The 22169-nt window shown below is 44.8% G+C and overlaps 1 protein-coding gene and 1 pseudogene across 1 annotated transcript in view; both read right to left on the reverse strand.

The window, feature by feature from the left end:
- Positions 1-7862: 7862 nt before the first annotated feature.
- On the reverse strand, positions 7863-8534 carry LOC116467515 (dehydrodolichyl diphosphate synthase complex subunit NUS1-like; annotated as a pseudogene).
- Positions 8535-19115: 10581 nt separating this feature from the next.
- LOC116467516 (uncharacterized) overlaps positions 19116-22169 on the reverse strand; it is a 19581-nt gene continuing 16527 nt past the window's right edge. The window contains exons 2-3 of the mRNA XM_032151256.2: positions 19803-19929; positions 19116-19158 (exon numbers count right to left, since the gene is read on the reverse strand). Of these exons, the coding sequence (XP_032007147.2) occupies positions 19116-19158; positions 19803-19929 (170 nt within the window). The remainder of the gene's footprint in view (positions 19159-19802; positions 19930-22169) is intronic.

The following is a 22169-nucleotide window of genomic DNA, read 5'->3' on the forward strand; positions in this document are numbered from 1 at the left end:
GTACAAGATGGTTCGGCTCATGTAGTATTTTCTCTGCTCCAGCTCTGGAATCAGCCATTTCTCTAAAGAGCTCTGATTCTTTACACGGAGGGTTGTATTCGAGAGTAAGAATGCCGGCACTAGGTGTGTTCATTGTTACTGGGTGTCACTGATCCCAGGAGCTTTCAGCGACAGAACCTGGGAGTGTGCGTGTGTGCGCGTGCATGTGTGCGCATGTGCTTGTGTGTGCGTGTGTAAATGTTCACATTCACTCATTCACATTTATACTTTTGTTTGTTTTGAGACAGAGTCTCACTTTGTTGCCTAGGCTGGAGTGCAGTGGTGCGACTGTGGCTCACCACAACCTCCGCCTCTTGGGTTGAAGTGATTCTCCTTCCTCAGCCTCTGGAGTAGCTGGGATTACAGGTGTGTGACACTACTGCCTGGCTAATTTTTGTATTTTTAGTGGACACAGGGTTTCACCATGATCCACCCACCTTGGCCTCCCAAAGTGCTGGGATTACAGGCGTGAGCCACTGTGCGTGGCCCATTTATACTTTTTTATGTATCTAACCACATATATTAAAAACCATAAGTCCACACCAATCAGTATCTCCAATTCCAAACCAACAATATGGGATCCATTCTAGTTTTCCCCTTCATATATATATATATATATATATATATATGGATAGTCTCACCTGTGCCCAGGATGGATCAAAGGCATTACTCGGTGGGTTCAAGCAATTCCCCTGCCTCAGCCTCCTGAGTAGCTGGGATTACAGGCACCTGCCACCATGGCCAGCTAATTTTTGTATTCTTAGTAAAGACAGGGTTTCACCATGTTGGCCAGGCTGGTCTCAAACTCCTGACCTCATGTGATCCACCGGCCTCGGCCTCCCAAAATGCTAGGATTATAGATGTGAGCCATCATGCCCGGCCCTGGCTCCCATTTTCTTCTGTATTTTCACTTATTTGATCAATTTCCCTGTATGTAACCGTTATGGACTGAATGTTTGTGTTCCCCACCTCCCCAGTTAATGTGTAAATTAATTACATCCAATGTGATTTATTTGGAAACAGGCCTTTGGGAGGTAATTAGGATTAGATGAGGTAATGAGAATGAGCCCCTCATGATGAGATTAGTAAGCAGAGACTCCAGAGAGCTTGAATGCAAATTCCCATCACTATGCACCATGTGAGGACTCAACCAGAAGGCAGCCGTCTGCAAACCAGGAAGAGAGGCCTCCCAGGGAATTTAATCCACCAGCTCCTTGGTCTTGGACTTCCCAGCCTCCAGAATGAGGAAGAAATAAATTTCTGTTGTATAAGCCCCACAGTCTATGGTATTTTATTATGGCAGCTTGTATTAGTCCGTTTTCACGCTGCTGATAAACACATCCCTGAGACTGGGAAGAAAAAGTGGTTTAACTGGACTGACGTACAGTTCTACATGGCTGGGGAGGCCTCAGAATCATGGTGGGAGGTGAAAGGCACTTCTTACGTGGAGGTGGCAAGAGAAAATGAGGAAGATGCGAAAGCGGTGACCCTTGATAAACCCATCAGATCTCATGAGACTTATTCACTACCATGAAAACAGTATGGGGGAAACCGTCCCCATGATTCAAATTAGCTCCCACTGGGTCCCTCCCACAACATGTGGGAATGATGGGAGTATAATTCAAGGTGAGATTTGGGTGGGGACACAGAGCCAAACCATATCACAGCCCGCCCCTCTCAGCTGCCCTGCCTGACACACTCTTCACCACACTGGGCCCCAACACCCTGCACTTGGCCAGGCTCCCACCCCTCATCCCGTCCAACACACAGACACTCCCCTCGCCCTGCTGAGGTGGTCACTGCCATCGTTGCCCTGCATGCTGACACCCTCCGCATAAGACTGCCATTCTCGCTCACAGGTTAGAACTCCCAGAATGGAATTTTCCACTCCTTGGTCTTACCAGAATATGCCTGGCTGTCAGGGTCTGGGAATCAAGTGTGGGAGTGCACCATTCAGTGTGAAACATCCAAGCAATCTCCCTGCCCTCAGCTGAGCCCGATGTTCCTCAGTTCAGGAGAGTTCAGAAGGCTCCTGAACTCCTCAGAGGCAGCCTCATCTTTCCCTAAGGAGAGAAGCTGGAGTGTGGGGCTCTAAGTGCTTCTTAAACAACATTGCAGCCTGTCCTGCCACACCAGCAGCATGGAAAACCCGAGCCTTCTGAGGGGCGCCCAAATCAGCTTACTTCCTAGGGTTCCCCCACCACCAACTGAAACGTCAGCTTTTTCTCTTCTGTTGAGTCAATTGCCCCTCAGTTATCTGCGTGCCAGCTACGTTTTTTTTCTTTTTTTCCCCCTCTGTTATCTCTTTTATTTTTCCTTTGTTCCTGTGGGTATATAACTTTTTAAAAAATCCCTTTGCTGGCCAGGTGCGGTAGCTCACGCCTGTAATCCCAGCACTTTGGAAGGCCAAGGCCGGTGGATCAAAGTCAGAAGTTTGAGACCAGCCTGGCCAACATGGTAAAACCCCGTCTCTACTAAAAATATAAAAATTAGCCGGGCGTGGTGGTAGGCACCTGTAATCCCAGCTACTCGGGAGGCTGAGGCAGGAGAATTGCTTGAACCTGGGAGGTGGAGGTTGCAGTGAGCCGAAATGGTGCCACTGCACCTCAGCCTGGGCAACAGAGCAAGACTCTGTCTCAAAAAAAAAAAAAAAATCCCTTTGCTGTCACATCAGTACAGTCTAAGGAGAGAGTAAACGTAAAAGGTAAAAGTATGTTGTGTTTGACAAGCTGATATTAGTGCTTTACAAAAGCACATTTTATCCACAGTCCATCCTCAGTACTCATGGACTCCACATTTGCAAAACCATCAGCTCTCTAAAATTTATTTCTAACTCCAAAATCAATACTCACACTCTTTCACAGTCATTTGTGGACATGCCCAGAGCACCAAAAAATTTGAGCCACTTAAGTTCCTGAGGTTAGACCAGGCAGCGGTTTGCCTTGTTGTTTCGGCCCAAACGGTATAAACAAGTATCCTTTTCGTGGTCTATTTAGGATCACGGTTTTCCCATTTTTGTGCTTTTCCTTGGTGATCATGCCGTTTAGAATGGTCCCCAAGCATAACGTTGAAGTGTTCCTCATGACAGGAAGGCTGTGATGGGCCTTGCAAAAAAATATGTATGTTAGACAAGCTTCATCAGACGTGAGTTACAGTGCTGTTGGCCAGGTTCAATGTGAATGAATCAACAGTAGATACTAAGTCTTTAAACGGAAACACACATAAAACAAGATTATGTATTGATCGGCTGACAAAATGTAACCAGAGGCTCTCAGGAACCTATGTCTGTCTTTTCCCCTAGAAGAGATGGTTCGGTATTTGCTAGTTCAGCGCTCAGGTGACTTTATAGGACATAACTGCCATGAATAACAGGAATCAAGCTGGGTGCGATGGCTCACGCCTGTAATCCCAACACTTTGGGAGGCCAAGGCGGGTGGATCACGAGTTCAGGAGTTCAAGACCAGCCTGGCCAAGACGGTGAAACCCTGTCTCTACTAAAAAATACAAAAATTAGCTGGGTGTGGAGGTGGGTGTCTGTAGTCCCAGCCACTTGGGAGACTGAGGCAGGAGAATCACTTGAACCTGGGAGGTGAGGTTTGCAGCAAGCCAAGATCGCGCCACTGTACTCCAGCCTGGGTGACAGAGCGAAACTCCATCTCAGAAAAAAAAAAAAAAAAAAAAAAGAAAGTGTAAAGTTGGCTAAGTTTTGACATAAGTATACACCTGTGAAACCATCGCTGCAATCAAGATAATGAGCACAGCTTCCATCTCCAATGGTTTCCTCAAGCCTCTCTGCAATCCCTGCCCCAGGCAACCACTGATCTGGCCCTGTCACTATAGATTAGTGTGTATTTTCTAACACAAACCAATTTATGTTTTAGATTCCTAAGTTTCTAACTGCATCTAGATTTTTAACTAATGCAGAGGAGGAGGTACTTGGGAGAGGGTGTTGTAAACCAAGCCAGGAGTGCATGGCGTTGGCTGCACGGGCTGGCAGCAATCAAGGGAGACATGCAGTACATATGGGAAGATCATTGCCCTTGGAATGCTGTGGCAACAGATGTAGTCAAACCAGCCCAGCAGTATCTTGGATTCCTTATCATTCAGATTCCTAATTCCATTCAGGCATCAGATAGTATGTATTCTTTCTTCCTGGCTTCCTTTGCTCAGCATCACTATTTTGGGATTCACCCATGTTGTTGTATGTAGTGATAGTTCATCCTTTTTTAATGCAAGTGGTATTTCATTGTATGAATATACGAATTTTTTTTTTTTTTGAGATGGAGTTTTGCTCTTTTTGCCTAGGCTGGAGTGCAATGGCGCGATCTCGGCTCACCGCAACCTCCACCTCCTGGGTTCAAGCAATTCCCCTGCCTTCGCCTCCCGAGTAGCTGGGATTACAGGCATGTGCCACCATGCCTGGCTAATTTTTTATTTTTAGTAGAGATGAGGTTTCTTCATGTTGGTCAGGCTGGTCTCAAACTCCCGATCTCAGGTGATCCGCCAGCCTCAGCCTCCCAAAGTGCTGGGATTATAGGTGTGAGCCACCGCGCCTGGCCTGAAAGTTTGATAATTTATTGTTGATGGATTTCAGGGTTGTTTCCAGTTTTGGCTATTACAAATAAAGCTAGTGTAAATATTCATTATGAGTCTGTGTATGGACACAGGCTCTCATTTGTTTTGGGTAAACATCTAGGAGTAAAATAGCTGGATCATATGCTGTATGTGTGTTTTCACATTTCAAAACATAGAAAATTTGTTTTCCAAATGGCTGTAATTTTTTACAATCCCACCAGCAGTGTATGAGATTTCCAGTTGCTCCATATTCTCACCAACATTTGCTATGGTCATTTATTTTTATTTTTTATTTTTATTTTTTTGAGATGGAGTCTCACTCTGTCACCCAGGCTGGAGTACAGTGGCGCGATCTCGGCTCACTGCAACATTCGCCTCCCAGGCTCAAGCGATTCTCTTGCCTCAGCCTCCCAAGTAGCTGGGATTACAGGTGCGTGTCACGCCCAGCTAATTTTTGTATTTTTAGTAGAGATGGGGTTTTGCCATGTTGGCCAGGCTGGTCTAGAACTCCTGATTTCAAGTGATCCACCCACCTCAGCCTCCCAAAGTACTGGGATTACACGCGTGAGCCACCAAGCATGGCCAAGTATTTTTAATTTTAGCAATTCTAATATATGTGTAATGGTATTGCATTGTGGTTTTGTTTTATATTTCCCTGATGACTAAAAATAGCATCTTTTCATGTGTTTACTTGCCATTCATATATCTTCTTTGAATATAAGACAAGGTGTCTTTTCAAATCTTTTGTCTATTTTAAAATTGATTTTGTAATTTTCTTACTATAGTATTTTGAGAGTGCTTTTATCTCCTGGATACAAATCCTATGTCAAACATAATGTTTGCAAATATTTCTTCCTGGTCTATGACTGGTGTTCTCATTTACTTAATACAGTCTTTCAAAGAGCAGAAGTTTCTAATTTTGGCAAAATCCAATTTATAATTTTTTCTCTTATAGATCATGTATTTGGTGTCATACTTTAAAAATCTTTACCTAAATTCATGAAGATTTTCTTCTATAAGTTTTAAGTTTAATTAATAGGTTTCATATAGGTCTATGATCCATTTTGAGTTAATTTTTGTAAATGGTTCAATGAATCATTGTATCAAGGTTCATTTTACTTGCATCTTAATACCCATTTTTTCCCAACACTATTGCTTGAAAACCCTATCGTTTTTCCTCTAAATTGTCTTTGTTTTTTTTTAAATCATTTTTATTTCATAAAATCGTAAATGGGGTTTTGTAACCCAAAGTTGAAGCATTTATTCTTCATAGCTTCAGAATTTGATAAGCAATTCTAGACCATGCTTTCCAAACCAGTCTTCTTTGCTATTTGTCAAACTTCTGAGATCTAGTATTAAACTGCTTTATTCTGAATGTATGATTTTAGATAACTGTTCTACACTTGTTGATAAGAGTTTTCTGAAAACAGTCTATCAAATATAAACAATGGTTTCTAAGAATCAGTAGTGACTTAAGAAATATTAAACACCTATCAATAAATCAATTATTCATTTCAAAAATAACAGAACCAGTGCTGTTCTCTGTCATAAAAGAGAATATGTAAAATTAAATTATTTTTATAGACTTTGGTAATATTTTATTCCCCACACAGGCCTTCAGTCCTACTTAAAGATCTTTGACGCACAGTAACCATCAGGATTTACTCAGTAAAATCCCAGGTATTAACCATGGCCCTAAAATGTGCTATTCCAAAGAGGAAGAGGTTAGTTGATGGAATTTTTTTATTTATTTTTATTTTTTAGATGGAGTCTCGCTCTGTTGCCCAGGCTGGAGTGCAGTGGTGCAATCTCAGCTCACTGCAACCTCCACCTCCCCGGTTCAAGCAATTCTCCCCTCTCAGCCTCCCACGTAGCTGGGACTGCAGGCGTTTGCCACCAATCCCGGCTAATTTTTGTATTTTTAGTAGAGACAGGGTTTCACCACATTGGCCAGGCCGGTCTCGAACTGCTGACCTCTAGTGATCCACCTGCCTTGGCCCCCCAAAGTGCTGGGATTACAGGTATGAGCCATCACACCAGCCAGATGAAAATATTTTTTAAATCAACTTTGGGTATAACATGGCATACTGCCCACCAAACAAAAAAGAAAATCTAAATCTGCTTCCTTTTTAGCAGTGCCCACCTTTACTCTGACGATTACAACATATTCATTCACCTTTTATGCTTGTTTGTTTTTTTGACTACCTAATCTAATATTTAATTTTTTAAAATTTTACATTTCAATGTAGTAAGAGCTATTTTTCAAATGATCTTCGCAGTCTGGAACTCAGACACCAGAGCAACACTCTCAAGTCACACTGTTTGACCATAATGAAGAGAAGAAAATGGACTGGTATCTGAAGATCTGTATTCCTTCTGCTCTGAAGGTGAGCAAATTTTTAACATGGGAGAAACACAGAACTTCATTCCTCTGGAGTTCCTTTCAATGCAGAATGCGGCCGGGCGCGGTGGCTCATGCCTGTAATCCCAGCACTTTGGGAGGCTGAGGCGGGCAGATCACAAGGTCAGGAGTTCGAGACCAGCCTGACCAACATGGTGAAACCCTGTCTCTACTAAAAATACAAAAATTAGCTGGGCGCGGTGGCGGGCACCTGTAATCCCAGCTACTCGGGAGGCGGAGGCAGGAGAATCACTTGAACCTCAGAGACGGAGGTTGCAGTGAGCCGAGATCGCGCCACTGCACTCCAGCCTGGGCGACAGAGCCAGACTCTGTCTCAAAAACAACAACAACAAAACAAACAAACAAACAAAACCCCACAGAATCCTTCAACAAGTCAGTATCCTATTCTTAAAGTTTGGTCACTAAGAAGGACTGAACAAAAATTATGCCCCTCCCCGCCAGACGCAACCAGAACAGCTCTAATCAGGTCCCCTTCTCCCCACGAAAACAGGGAAGTTGGCGGGGCTGAAGACTTTTAAGTGTGACATTTCAGTTCCTAAAACATCGCTGCTATTTGCTCAAAGTTCTAGGTCTATGTATTTCCTTCTCCAATACATCCCCATGTATAAGTTTATTTCCATACATGCAAACGTGCACATATGTGCACTCACACATGCACACACAGACACACATACACACATTCTCTCAAGTCAGACACTTGTGTTTGTTGATAAATTATGAGGATTATGAACTAGGTGTGTACAGGGTTTCATAGGTGCTTTGTGAACATCAGAGTCACTTGGGTCCTTTTCTCTAAAAGCCTAAAATCGAATTATGCAACCAATAACTACTGCTTTTCCTCACGCTGGTCACAGGCTGCATACTGATGAAGGGCAGAGAAAAAGTCATCATAACTGATGTTTAAGTGGGCAGGCAAAGAGACAATCTCAGTAAATCTGATGTGCCGGGGAAGAAAGCCTAATGTACTGTCCGCAGGACCAAACTTCAATACTGAATCAGGATCAGGAGAACCATTGGAACTAAGTAAACTGCCGAACATAGCTACTTCCAGATCTGTAGGTCACTTTTGCTTCTGGGCTACTAACTGGTCAAAGTCCTGGGCAGCTCTCAGGATATCTGCTTTTCCATCTACTGGGGACAGCACCTTCACCGCCAAATGGCAGTTTAGAACTTGATCATCTTTGTCGTTGCTATTTGCAAACTCTGGTGATTATTTTGAACAATCTAGGCCCAGAAGTTCTTGCTGTTGTTTTGAAATTTCATCCATCAATATGGAATTATTTCTTCTGAAAAGATTGGTGGTTGTAAACGTGAATGTAGGAGATGGCCACGGCCATACACCACACCGCGAGGCGTGTGACGTCTGAGAAACTGGGCTCTTGTTTCACCGTGGTATCACCAGGCCCATGTGTACATCTAAATTGTTTTCTGAATCTTTGTTGAAAAGCAGTTGTTCATATAGGTGTGGTCTATTTCTGGGCACTCTATTCTGTTCCATTGGTCTATTTGTCCATCTTTATACCAATCCCACATTGTCTTGATGACTGCAGGATTTAATAAGTCTTGAAATCAAGTCATAGTAGCCTTCCAACTTTGTCCTTCTTCAAAGTTGCTTTGGCTGTTCAAGGTCCTTTACATTTCTATATGAATTTCAAAAGTGGCTTGTTGGCTGGGGGTGGTGGCTCATGCCGGTAATCCCAGCACTTTGTAAACTGCCAAGGCAGGCAGATCACATGAGGCCAGGAGTTCAAGAGCAGCCTGGGAAACATGATGAAACCCTATCTCTACTAAAAATACAAAAATTAGCCTGGTGTGGTGGTGCACGCCTGTCATCCCAGCTACTCAGGAGGCTGAGGCAGGAGAATCGCTCAGATCTGGGAGGTGGAGGTGGCAGTGGCAGAGATCGCATCACTGCACTCCAGATTGGGTGACTGAGTGAGACTCCGTCTCAAAAAAAAAAAAAAAAGTGGGGGGCTTATCAAGTTCTGTGAAAAAGCCTGCTGGAATTTTGATTGGGATTGCACAGAAGGATGACCATTTCTGAGAGATGCATCTTCAAAGGTAGGACAGGTGCTAGCTCCAGTATTTAACACTGGCCAATCCTGGGGAATTAATGCAGTGCTCCCTGGACTGGTATTTTGGAGCCGTCTTTCGTATAACCAGCTCACACCCAAGTCAGGACACAGCCAGCCTCCCCTCCCTGCTCTTTGGCCAGGTTCACATTTCTGTTTCGCTGAATCTCTGCACAGGAGAAGAGAGGCATCTGAAGCTCACGAGGTACTCATTTGCTGGTTAAGTGGGAGCCCCACTGTCCCCACCCCACAAAGCAGGGACATCAGGGATGGTGAGATTTCTGAACCAGTAAATACAACTGGCCCCTTGTTGGTCTGTTACTGAGGTATACAAGCCTAATGGCTAGTAGTTTTCTGGATGGAATACAAAGGTTAAAACTCTACTTAAAACATCAAGCATAGGCTGGGTGCAGTGGCTCACACCTGTAACCCCAGCACTTTGGGAGGCTGAGGCGGGCGGATCACCTGAGGTCAGGAGTTTGAGACCAGCCTGGCCAACATAGCGAAACCCCATTTCTATTAAAAATACAAAAATTAGCCGGGCGTGGTGGCACTCGCCTATAGTCCCAGCTGCTTTGGAGGCTGAGACAGGAGAATCGCTTGAACCTGGGAGGCAGAAGTTGCGGTGAGCTGAGATCGTGCCACTATACTCCAGCCTGGGTGACAGAGCGAGACTCTGTCTCAAAAAAAAAAAAAAAATCAAGCATGAAACAACTCCACCTTTATCTATTAAGCTTACAGCATTTTCCAAAGAACACATTTTTTCATCTTGGTAAACAGAAGTCCTTGCTATTGCTCTGAGATGGGACAAGGACACTAGACTACTTTTTAAAATCCAGTCTAAACTCTCTAATGCAAATCCAGCTATGATTTCTTTCTTTTCTTTCCTTTTCCTTCCTTTCCTTCCTACCTTCCTTCCTTCCTTCCCTCCCTCACTCCTCTCTTTCTTTCTCCTTCCTTCCTTCCTTCCTTCCTTCCTTCCTTTTGCCAGAGTTTTTGCTCTTGTCCAAGCTGGAGTGCAATGTTGCAATCTCAGCTCACTGCAACCTCCGCCTCCCTGGTTGAAGTGATTCTGCTGCCTCAGCCTCCTGAGTAGCTGGGATTATAAACGCCTGCCACCACGCCCGGCTAATTTTTTGTATTTTTAGTAGAAACGGAGTTTCACCACATTAGGCAGGCTGGTCTTGAACTCCTGACCTTTGGTCATCCACCCACTTCAGCCTCCCAAAGTACTGGGATTACAGGTGTGAGCCACTGGGCATGGCCTGGCTATGATTTCTCAATGAAGACAAGAGGGGGAAAACCTGCTCATTTTCCTAAACTACTCTCTGTCTACACAATCCCTCCTTGGTCCCTCACACGAAGCACTTACGGTCTATCCAAGGTCCTGACTTGGGGAGCTGACAGGATGCTCCAGAAAGAGACAGAGACATATCGTTGGGGCCACTCTTCGGATGCTTCAAAACCTGTTTCTTTCTGTTTGCAAATGACCCTGTGTCTAACTATCATGGCATTCGTGGTCCTGATATTGTTCTATTAATCCACAGTAATCGTCTTAATGTGTGAAATCCAAACTTGTCATGTAGGAAGTGATATCACTGGGAATTGAGAAATTGAATTTTTTGGATCACAAAAGCAGCACGGAGAGGATTTATAGAAAAGTTGCTGTGAGCTGCTGTGGTTACAGTTTAGGAAGTGTGGTTATTCGAATAATCATTTTGAGCCTATTTTTTCTCTTAAATACTGGGAAGGGGATTGGGGCCAGTATCGCCTTCTGCTGAAGTTGTTAGCTCTCCTCCCTTACCGGCCAGCGAAGGAGGGCCTCCAGGGGAAGCCTCCGCCCTGGGTATCTTGCTAGTTACGCTATTTCTTGGTACCAGCCTTACTCTTCATGAATCTTCTCTTCATTCATTCAGTTCCCTGGGGATTCCATCTGATTTCCTTTCCCCTTTTACTAATTATCTATCCCTTAAAGTTCTTCTTCCAAAACCAATTCCAAAGCGGGAAAGAATGTCAGTTTCTCTTCCCCTTGGTGTCCCTCATTCTCTTATTCACAAATATTTACTGAACACCTATGATGTGCTTTTCAATGTTTGAGTCAGACTCCATCTCCATCCTGGTGAAAATGACAAGAGTGAGGCAGACAGATATTAAATAAGCAGACAACAATCGTACTTAAACGGAAGATGCATGGTATTTTAGATTTTAACATTTCTGAAATTGAAATGCATCTTATAGGTGATGATAATGAGAGACAGAGAGACAGAGACAGAGAGAGGAGAACCTCCAAGTTAGAGGAGAGCAGTGTAATACAGTTATTCTTTAACACTTTTGGGTTTTACCTCTGCCATTTGACTGAATGCGTCTAAATAATTTGCGGAAGCTGCTGTCTTATGTTGCATTCCTCCCAGAGGCAGAGCCTGGGAGAAGGGCTTGCATATGGGCGGTTTATTTGGACTAGTGATCCTAGAGAACAGGCGTAAGGGACTATGCAATGTGGAGGAGGGAAAGCCAATGTCAGGTGCGTGACAAGTCAGTTGGCACATGGGCAAGCGGGGTTCAGTCCTTCTGGAGCCTTCTGATGGGCGATGTAGAACAGGCTCGAGAATTGTCCACCCTAGAGGTAGAAGGGGAAACATTTATCCACCAGCTTTATGTTTCCACATGCATGGGTACCACACTGCAGAGCTGGAGAAGTCTAGCTAGGTGAGGCAGCTGAGGTGAGGTGCGTTCAGATTACACCTGCTGCTGGGGCAATGCTTGGAGACAGTGGTGGGCTGAGAAGAGGAGATGCAGCAGAAAAAATGTTTGATACAGGCCAGGCATGGTGGCTCACACCTGTAATCCCAGCACTCTGGAAAGCCAAGGTGGGAGGATCATCTGAGGTCAGGAGTTCGAGACCAGCCTTCCCAACATGGTAAACCCCATCTCTACTAAAGTGCAAAAATTAGCTGGGCATGGTGGCATGTGCCTGTAGTCCCAGCTACTAGGGAGGCTGAGGCAGGAGAATTGCTTGAACCTGGGAGGCAGAGGTTGTAGTGAGCTGAGACCACACCACTGCACTCCAGCCTGTGTGACAGAGCGAGATCCTGCCTCAAAAAAAAAAAAAAAGTTCAATACAATTGCTATTTTTTTCTCCTATTTGCTAAGAATGTTCATAGGAGCTTTATTCACAATAGCCCCTACCTGGAAAATAATCCTGAAGTCCATCAACAGGAGAATGCATAAACAAATTGTGATATATTTGTCTGTTGAAATCCTGCTGAGCCACAAAGAAGAATGGACCACTGATACATGTAACAATAGGAGTGACTCTTACAGACATTATGCTAAACAAAAGAAGGTGGAAACAAAAGACTACATACTGTAAGGTTCTACTTTTTTTTTTTTTTTTTTTTTTTGAGACAGGGTCTCACTCTGTCACCCAGAGTAGAGTGCAGTAGTGCAATCACGGCTCATTGCAGCCTTGAACTCCTAGGCTCATGTGATCCTCCCACCTCAACTTCATAAGTAGCTGGCACTACAGGCACACACCACTTCACCTGGATAATTTTTTTTACAAAAATAGAGATAGGGTCTTGCTATGTTGCCCAAGCTGGTCTCAAAGTCTTGGTTTCAAGTGATCCTCCAGCTTCAGCCTCCCAAAGTGCTGAGATTACGGGCATGAACCACTGTACCCAGCCTACAAGGTTCCACTTACATAAATTAAAGAACAGGCAGGCCGGGCATGGTGGCTCACACTTGTAATCCCAGCACTTTGGGAGGCTGAGGTAGGCAGGTCACTTGAGCTCAGGAGTTCAAGACCAGCCTGGGCAACATGGCGAAACCCCAACTCTAATATGAAAATTAGCTGGGCATGGTGGCACGCACCTGTAGTCCCAGCTACTTAGGAGGCTGAGGTTGGGGGATTGCTTGAGTCCAGGAGGTTGAGGCTGCAGTGAGCCAAGATTGCATCGCTGCACTCCAGCCTGGGTAACAGAGCAAAACACTCTTTCAAAAAAAAAAAAAAAAAAGGCAGGCCAGCCATGGTGGCTAATGCTTGTATTCCCAGCACTTTGGGATGCCGAGTTGGGTAAATCACCTGAGGTAAGGAGTTCAAGACCAGCCTGGCCAACATGGCGAAACCCCATCTCTACTAAAAATACAAAAATTAGCTGGGCATGGTGGTGTGCACCTGTAGTCCCAGCTACTCAGGAGGCTGAGGCAGGAGAATTGCTTGAACCCAGGAGGCAGAGGTTGCAGTGAGCCGAGATTGTACCACTGCAGGCATTCCAGCCTGGGCAATAGAGCAAGACTCCATCTCAAAAAAAAAAAAAAAAAAAAAAGAGCAGGCAAAACTAATCCATCAAAGGGGAGATGATTAGAGCAGTGACTGTCTCTGGTAGAGTACAGGGATTAACTGTAAAGAAGTATGACAGAACTTTCTGAGACGATAGGAATTGTTCATATTTTAATAAGTATGTGGATTATATGGTTTATGCAGTCATCAAAACTCATTGTATGCTCTCTTTATTTCTTTATATATATAAAAAGCGAGAGAGCATATATATAAAAAATTGTATGTGCGCTCTCTCTCTCTCTATATATATGTACATTTTACCTTAGAAAAAGAGCTATAAAGAAATAGTTAACTCTAGGTACGCAGTGGTAAAACTTAACTCTGGAAGTATTTTCTGTGTCCTCAAGTCTCTAGCAGATGAATAGTGTCTATTTAGGATAATGAGAACTAGGCTTCTTGCTCTTGTAAAAGGGCATTATAAATATGGACAGAGTGAAGACTCGAATGTACCCTGTGGTGTGGGATGTATCCATATGAACTCATGGTTTCCATGGATTAATAGAGATAGAGACAGAACTGCATATATATGTTTATGTGTGATGCACACACACGCACACACACACACAGACACACCATTTCCTAGCTCTATCTGCTGAAAGGGCCTAGAAGCAATGACACACCAGGAAGAATGAGCTTGCTTAGAACTGGGATCTTGGTTTCTAGATACCATTCTCTACTAAGAGAAACCAGGGCTCTTTTTAGAAATGGCTGGCTCTAGGACTGGGGCAGGGGAAGTACAAAATGACCCTGAAACATATTAGATAAGACAGTAGCTCCAAGGCTGATGGAGAGTATCAAAAAGACAGTGGAACCAACTTGAAGGAGTCCCCAGTGGTCAAACGTGGGGACAATTTGAGCATAAAAATAAACAGTGGTAGTAATGGAAATTAGTAGTCATGGAACCCATGATGAACTAAATTGAAACGATGCTAAACTAAGAGTATTCATCAATAAAATGAAGCATGACTGGAGTAGCAGCAATTGGAGACAGCATCGTTAATGTCCAGATAAACAGCATCCTTTCCCCGAACTGCAGGATCTCAACAATCCAAGTATGCACAAGGGCAGCCAAGTCACCACGAACTTCAAGCCGCCAGTTAGACTTCTGCAAAGTACCCTGGCTTAGAATCCGCCGGGCGCGGTGGCTCATGTCTGTAATCCCAGCACTTCGGGAGGCTGAGGCAGGCGGATCACCAGGTCGGCAGTTTGAGACCAGCCTGGCCAACATCGTGAAAGCCTGTCCCTACTAAAAATACAAAAAATTAGCTGGTCGTGGTGGCGCACGCCTGTAGTCCCAGCTACTCGAGAGGCTGAGGCAGGAGAATTGCTTGAACCTGGGAGGTGGAGGTTGCAGTGAGCCAAGATCACACCATTGCACTCCAGCCTGGGCAACAGTGCAAGATTCCATCTCAAAAAAAAAAAAAAGAATCCTCTGTGATAATTCTAGTCACTTCTAACCCTAGTACCAGTAACTACAGCATACTTAGTAGCTGTGGAAGATATGAATCTTGATCCACAAACTCAAAGTACATAAAGTATCAATTTCTTTGTTTTCATTATATCAAACTAAATCTTTCAACTCCTCAGCCTCCTAGACTGGGAGAAAATTACATTGTCATTGGTGTGGAGGTCTCTTCTCTTCCCGGCTCTCAACAGAAGTTGGACATTCTCTGTGGTGCCTAAAACAGGCAAGACACCATCCTACGTTTTGTGTTCTCTTTATCTTCACTCTCTCTCTTTTTTTTTTTTTTTAGATGGGGTCCCTTTTTGTCACCCAGGCTGGAGTAAAGTGGTACAATCATGGCCCACCACAGCCTTGACCTCCTGGGCTTAGGCAATCCTCCCACCTCAGCCTCTCGAGTAGCTGGGACTAGAGGTGCATGCCACTATGTCTGGCTAATTTTATTGTATTTTGACATGGAATCTCAGTCCATTGCCCAGGCTGGAGTGCAGTGGTACGATCTCTGCTCACTGCAACTTCTCCCTCTCGGATTCAGGCGATTCTTTTACCTCAGCCTCCCAAGGAGCTGGGATGACAGGCACGCACCACCACGCCTGGGTAATTTTTGTATTTTTAGTAGAGATGGGGTTTCACCATGTTGGCCAGGCTGGTCTCGAACTCCTGACCTCCTGCTTCGGCCTCCCCAAAGTGTTGGGATTACAGGCGTGAGCCATTATACCCAGCCTTATCTTCATTTTTTATACCCGCCAAGGTTTCTTTCAGTCTGGCTGTTCTCTGCTTCCTTGAGGCTGGGAGCCCTATGGTTGGGGCCCCGCTCACCAAGTCAGCCCCTCTGAAATCTTCACACTCTCCCTGGGAGAAGCAGAGGGCAAAGCCCACTGGCTGGAAGGAATCCCTCCTGCTGCCTTTTCTTGCCTTAAAGGCAAAATGCTTCTCTCTCATTGGTGTCCTCAAAAGAGGAGCACATTATGTCCTTTGTGAACTCCAATTTTAGAAAAATAAAGCCCAGGAAAAAAGCATTTTAAAAGTAATTTCACCTTATCAGAGTACTCCCCAACTTCCTCTGAGGCACAGGGTTAGTGCGGGACATGGGGGAGCACACTGCCTATTTTGGGATAGAGAGGAGAAGCATTGGAAAAAATATTCCAAGAAACGGCACTGTCACATAGATCACAGGTGATCCTAGCTGTTTGTAAAATGAGAAGTTATGGCTTGTGTATTAATCACGTAGAAGAATCAAGAGAGGGCTAGGTGGAGTGGGTCATGCCTATAATCCCAGTGCTTTGGAAGGCCGCGGTGGGGGAGGATCGATTGAGGCCCAGAGTTCAAGACCAGCCTGGGCAACATAGTGAGTCCCTGCCTCCACAAAAAATAAAATAAAAACCGGCCTAGCATGGCGGCTCACAACTGTAGTCTCAGCTACTCGGGAGGCTGAGATGGGAAGATTGCTTGAGCTCAGCAGTTCAAGGTTTCTGTACTATGATCATGCCACTGCACTGCAGCCTGGGTGACAGAGTGAGACCCTGTCTCTCATAACAATAATAATAATAATAATAAAAAAAGAGGATATGAGTTTTTAAATCAGTTTTAGGTCCATTAGGGGAACTTTGTGGTCCACTGATGAGCCTCGATCTGTCTTTGAGAATCCTGATCTGGTCCCTTCTTCTATTCATGGAAGACACACATCATGACATCCCTCACACGGCAGTCACCCAGCTCCTGCTTGAACATGTCTGGGCACAGAAACAGCTGCCTCCAGGCCTTTCTAAACAGCTCTCATTGAAGGCAGCTTCTGCCTCTTTAACATCTATTCACTGATCCAGCTTTCACCCTTTGGAGCTTTCCTGAGTTTGTCTAGTTTACTAGCAGTGGTTCCAGAGACATGATTTTAAAGTTTTTGCAGGACTCTGGGGTATAATCTGCTTGAGTCTTAAACTCATTTAAAACATCTATTTTTATTTATTTATTTTTTTGAGACAAGGTTTGCTCAGGCTGGCGTACAGTGGCATGATCTCTGTTCACTGCAACCTCCGCCTCCCAGGTTCAAGCGATTCTCGTGTCTCAGCCTCCCGAGTAGCTGGGACAATAGACGTGTGCCACCACGCCCAGCTTATTTTTGTATTTTTTGTAGAGACGGGGTTTCACCATGTTGGCCAGGCTGGTCTCGATCTCAAGTGATCCATCCACCTCAGCCTCCCAGAGTGTTGGGATTACAGGCGTGAGCCACTGTGCCTGGCCTCATTTAAAACATCTAGATCATCTCTTGTGAACTCTATCTAGGACTTTATGCCCTCTTAGGGATGTGTGTTCTCTTCATTCTAGTTGGAAAATTTTTATTTAAAAAAACTAAATGGGGTCGGGCGTGGAGGCTCACGCCTGTAATCCCAGCACGTTGGGAGGCCGAGATGGGCAGATCACGAGGTCAGGAGATCGAGACCATCCTAGCTAACATGGTGAAACCCCGTCTCTACTAAAAATACAAAAAAATTAGCCAGGCGTGGTGGCGGGCACCTGTAGTCCCAGCTACTCAGGAGGCTGAGGCAGGAGAATGGTGTGAACCTAGGAGGCAGAGGTTGCAATGAGCCGAGATTGCGCCACTGCACTCCAGCCTGGGTGACAGAGAGAGACTCTGTCTCAAAACAAACAAACAGACAAAACAAAACAAAACAAAAATAACTAAATGGAAATGAAATAGTTCTACTTTTTTCTCTCATTGCCTTATACAAACAGTGGAAGTTTCTACTCGTGTAAATTCCTGGACGAGATAGATTGTTAGACTCTGGGTCCCAGTTCCATATTCCCAAGAGGGAGAATCTATTGGCTTGCTTTAAAGCTTGTACGTCTTTTACAAAAATAGAGAAAAGATGGCCAAGAGAAGAAAAAGCCAATAAACCCAACACCCAGACCCCTTCATTTATAATGGATAAACAGAAGTGTAATTATGTATACCAAATATTCCACTGGCGGGCTGGGTGTGGTGGCTCATGCCTGTAATCCCAACACTTTGGGAGGCCGAGGTGGGCAGATCACCTGAAGTCAGGAGTTTGAGACCAGCCTGGCCAACATGGTGAAACCCTGTCTCCACTAAAAATACAAAAATTAGCTGGGCATGGTGTTGAGTGCCTGTAATCCCAGGTACTCAGGTGGCTGAGGCAGAAGAATCGCTTGAATCAGGGAGGTGGAGGTTGCAGTGAGCTGAGATTGCACCACTGTACTCCAGCCTGGGCAACAAAGAGTGAAACTCCATCTCAAAAAAAAAAAAAAAAAAAGAACCTGCCTTTTCCTCTTAACAATATGCCTGGTAAGGCCAGCTTTCCCACGCTTACCACTGAACATGATCCCCAGGCATAAGCAGTAAGTAACCTCTTCATTATTCTTCCTATTCAAATACATCTATTTTTATAAGCTCTTGAATATTTTGTTCTTTGGGTTTTCGGGACTATTCAGTTCCATAACCATCGTTTATTTGATTCTGTGTGCCTCCTTCTGTCTGTGTACGCCATTCTTTATCATCTGTCCTTGGTGGTGTCACCCATGCATGACCCTGCTGTCTTTAGATATTTTCCCATTTCTTTCTCAAAAAAGAACATTGCTTGTCATTGCTTCTTCAGAATTTTGCTTTTGTGAAGCCTTCGTGCCTCTTGAGCCAACTAAGCTTTGGAGTGAGATCTATTTCTTTCCCCTGGACTTTTTTTTTTTTTTTTTTTTGAGACAGAATTTCACTTTGTTGCCCAGCCTGGAGTGCAATGGTGCGATCTCGGCTCACCCCAACCTCTGCCTCCTGGGTTCAAGTGATTCTCCTACCTCAGCCTCCCTAGTAGCTGGGATTACAGGCATGCGCCACCATGCCGGGCTAATTTTTTGCATTTTTAGTAGAGATGGGGTTTCTCCATGTTGGTCAGGCTGATCTTGAACTCTTGACCTCAGGTGATCTGCCTGCCTCAGCCTCTCAAAGATCTGGGATTACAGGTGTGAGCCACCGTGCCCAGCCTCCCCTGGACATTTTTGACATCTGCTTGGCTGAACCCAGAGCAGGGGATCCAACTCCAAGTGGGCCAGGCCAGGCCTATCCTGGTGCTTTTTGAGAATCTGTTGTTTTGCCCATTCCTCTGCCCAAATATAGCAACACACACACACACACACACACACACACACACACACACACACACACACTGAGACCCTACACTCGATGGATCAATGGTTGCCCTAGTGACTATCATTGGCTTCTTGGTCACAGTAGGCAGTTGAACTGGGGCAAAGACATCTGGTTCAAATCAAGCCAATAGATTTTCTCTCCTGGGAATATGGTACCTTGACTCAGAGTCTATCAGTCTATCTCTTCAAGGAATTTACATGAGAAACCTCGTCTCTACGAAAAATACAAAAAGTAGCTGGGCATGGTGGTGGAGGTTGCAATGAGCCAAGACTGCACCAGTGCACTCCAGCCTGGGCGAAAGAGTGAGACTCTGTCTCAAAAAAAAAAAAAAGAAAAAAAGAAAAAAAAAAGGCAAGCGAGCTCAGATGCATGCAGGTAGCAGAGGAAGCTGGTTTTCAGAGACAGAGGAGAACAAACCAGATGCAGAGAAGGAGGCAGGGTTGCCCTAGCAGACAGAGCTGCTGCCTTGCCCAGATCCCCTCGGATCTCATTCACCAGCTTTGTGCATGCTCACAGCCTGGTTCCTGCAAACTCTGTCATTCATGGCCCTTGCCAGTGACTTTCTGAGATTGCCTTTGGGTGTTGCAGGCATCCCACCCATATGGAGAGCTAGACGCTCCCAGGACTTTTCTCTTCTCCCCATTACCTCCAGCCCCAGCCCTACCCATGGCTGTGACCCTCAGCTGGCTGGTGTGCAAGTGAAAAGGTCCAGCTCCATTGCTTGAGGCAGCACATACCCTGAGGTCTCATTGACACCCCTGAGCTCCCCATTCCCACACCCCTTCACCTGTTTCCCCTGGGAGCACCTCCTGGGAGCACCTCCTGGGAGCACCTCTGGGGAGCATCTGACTTCCACCCGAATCCCTGGTGTTTAGGAGAACAGATGTGAAACCAGGTGGCCCAGAGGAATGGAGGGAGTGCCCTGGGACTGAGGATTGCTAGTTCTCATCCAGGTCCCTTGGGAGACCCAAAGCTCTTCCAGTTTGTGGCTTCTGCGACATACTCCTCAATCTTCAACCAGCTTCCTATCTGGGTTAAATTTCAACCAGCCCATTTCTAAAAACCTTGCTGCAGGCACCCGGCATTCCTCCAGGGCTAGCATCATCTCATCTCCCAAAGGTCTTGGTCTTTCACTGCAGCCACTGATTTCCAATTGCCCGGCATCTGGGAGATGAAATTATCAGCAAGGCAGGTTTAGAATTTATCAGATGCTTTTCCTGGAAGGTGGTTTCCAGTAGGATTTCTAGACCTTTAAATCACTCATCACGGCTATTTTTGGCCCTGTGTATGCTTTTGCATTTATTTCTAGACATTTAAAGATGAAATATACATTTATTTGTATAAAATAAATATAAATTTAATATACGTATTTTATAAGTCAATCTGTATTACATATGTGTGTATTATTCTTGTCCTAGAACAAAATTTTTACTATAATTAATGGCTTTAAAATATTCTTTTAATGGAAAGTTCATGTCTTTTGCCCACTTATCCAAAAGTCTATTTATAGAAAAAAACAAGCCCACGTTCCTTATTTGGTATCTGTGCTTCTTCCTTCTTCTACTCTAGCCTGCCTGAAAGATATTTTTGTTGCTGATATGAAGGGTTTTTTGTTGTTGTTCTTTCCTAAAAGCCGTGGGCTTCATTAGATTTTAATTATCAGGTTCCTCCCTGGCTGTGATGAAAAGTAATATTGCTTAATAGACTTTTCTGTCTATAGAGTAGCTGCTTCCATTATAAAGAGAACACATTATACAACAATTATCAATATAGAAAATCAGAAAGAAATGAGGGAAATCACCCTTAGACCTGCCAGAAGCCATTATTTCCAAATAAGTACCTCACCTCCCAGGCTTCAGCATCCTTCTTAATGAAATAAGGGAGTTGACCCAAAAGACCCCAGTGATTCTTCAAAATGCTCAAAAAGAAGATACTGGGGCTGGGTGCGTGGTGGCTCACGCCTGTAATCCCAGCACTTTGGGAGGCCGAGGTGGGCGGATCACAAAGTCAAGAGATCGAGACCATCCGGGCCAACATGGTGAAACCCCGTCTCTACTAAAAATACACACACACACACACACACACACACACACACACACACACACACACACAAATTAGCTGGGTGTGGTGGCGTATGCCTGTAGTCCCAGCTACTCAGGAGGCTGAGGCAGCAGAGTCGCTTGAACCTGGGAGGCAGAGGTTGCAGTGAGCCGAGATTACGCACCACTGCACTCTAGCCTGGTGAGAGAGCGAGATTCTGTCTCAAAAAAAAGATCCTGGAAGGAAACATTGGCCACGTGTTGACTTGGAGAAGCACAGGACTAGAAACCAGTTCTCATTCCTCACCCAGTCCTTTTCCTTTTTCTGTAGGGCTTTCTTCTTTTCCATGTTCTCCCCAATTGTCTCTTTTGTTTCCATCTGTTCCTGTTTTTTTTTTTGTTTTGTTTTTTTTTGAGAGAGAGTCTGTCACCCAGGCTGGAGTACAATATGATCTGTACGCCATGATCTCAGCTCACTGCAACCTCTGCCTCCTAGGTTCAAGCAGTCCTCCTGCCTCAGCTTTCTGAGTAGCTGAGATTACAGGTTCCTGCCACCACACTCGGCTAGTTTTTGTATATTTAGTAGAAACAGGGTTTCACCATGTTGGCCAGGTTGGTCTCGAACTCCTGACCTCAAGTGATCCCCGCCCCTCCCATCTCAGCCTCCCAAAGTGCTGGGATTCCAGGTGTGAGCCACTGCACCCAGCCTCCAGCTGTTCTTTTGATTCCCTGATCATCTTTTATCTTAAACACATGTTAACTTTCAGCACATATTGACACAATGCTTAGGGGTTCCAAACATGTTCATCCAGCACTCCCAGATCACTGGACTTTATTTTGTCACATGCTGACCAGAAGTCCAGAGGGCCCTTTGCATAGCAACTGCACATAATAAGGTTTCAGTACACGCTTGCTAAGCGGCTGGATAATCAAAAGCAGAGAAAATATATAGAAGTTGAATGGGTGTGATAGCTCATCCTATAACCCAGCACTTTGGGAGGCCAAGGCAGATGGATCACTTGAGGTCAGGAGTTCGAGACCAACCTGGCCAACATGGCGAAACCC

This window comes from Hylobates moloch, unplaced genomic scaffold (genome assembly GCF_009828535.3).
Source record: "Hylobates moloch isolate HMO894 unplaced genomic scaffold, HMol_V3 SCAFFOLD_4, whole genome shotgun sequence".
Taxonomy (NCBI): Eukaryota; Metazoa; Chordata; class Mammalia; order Primates; family Hylobatidae; genus Hylobates; species Hylobates moloch.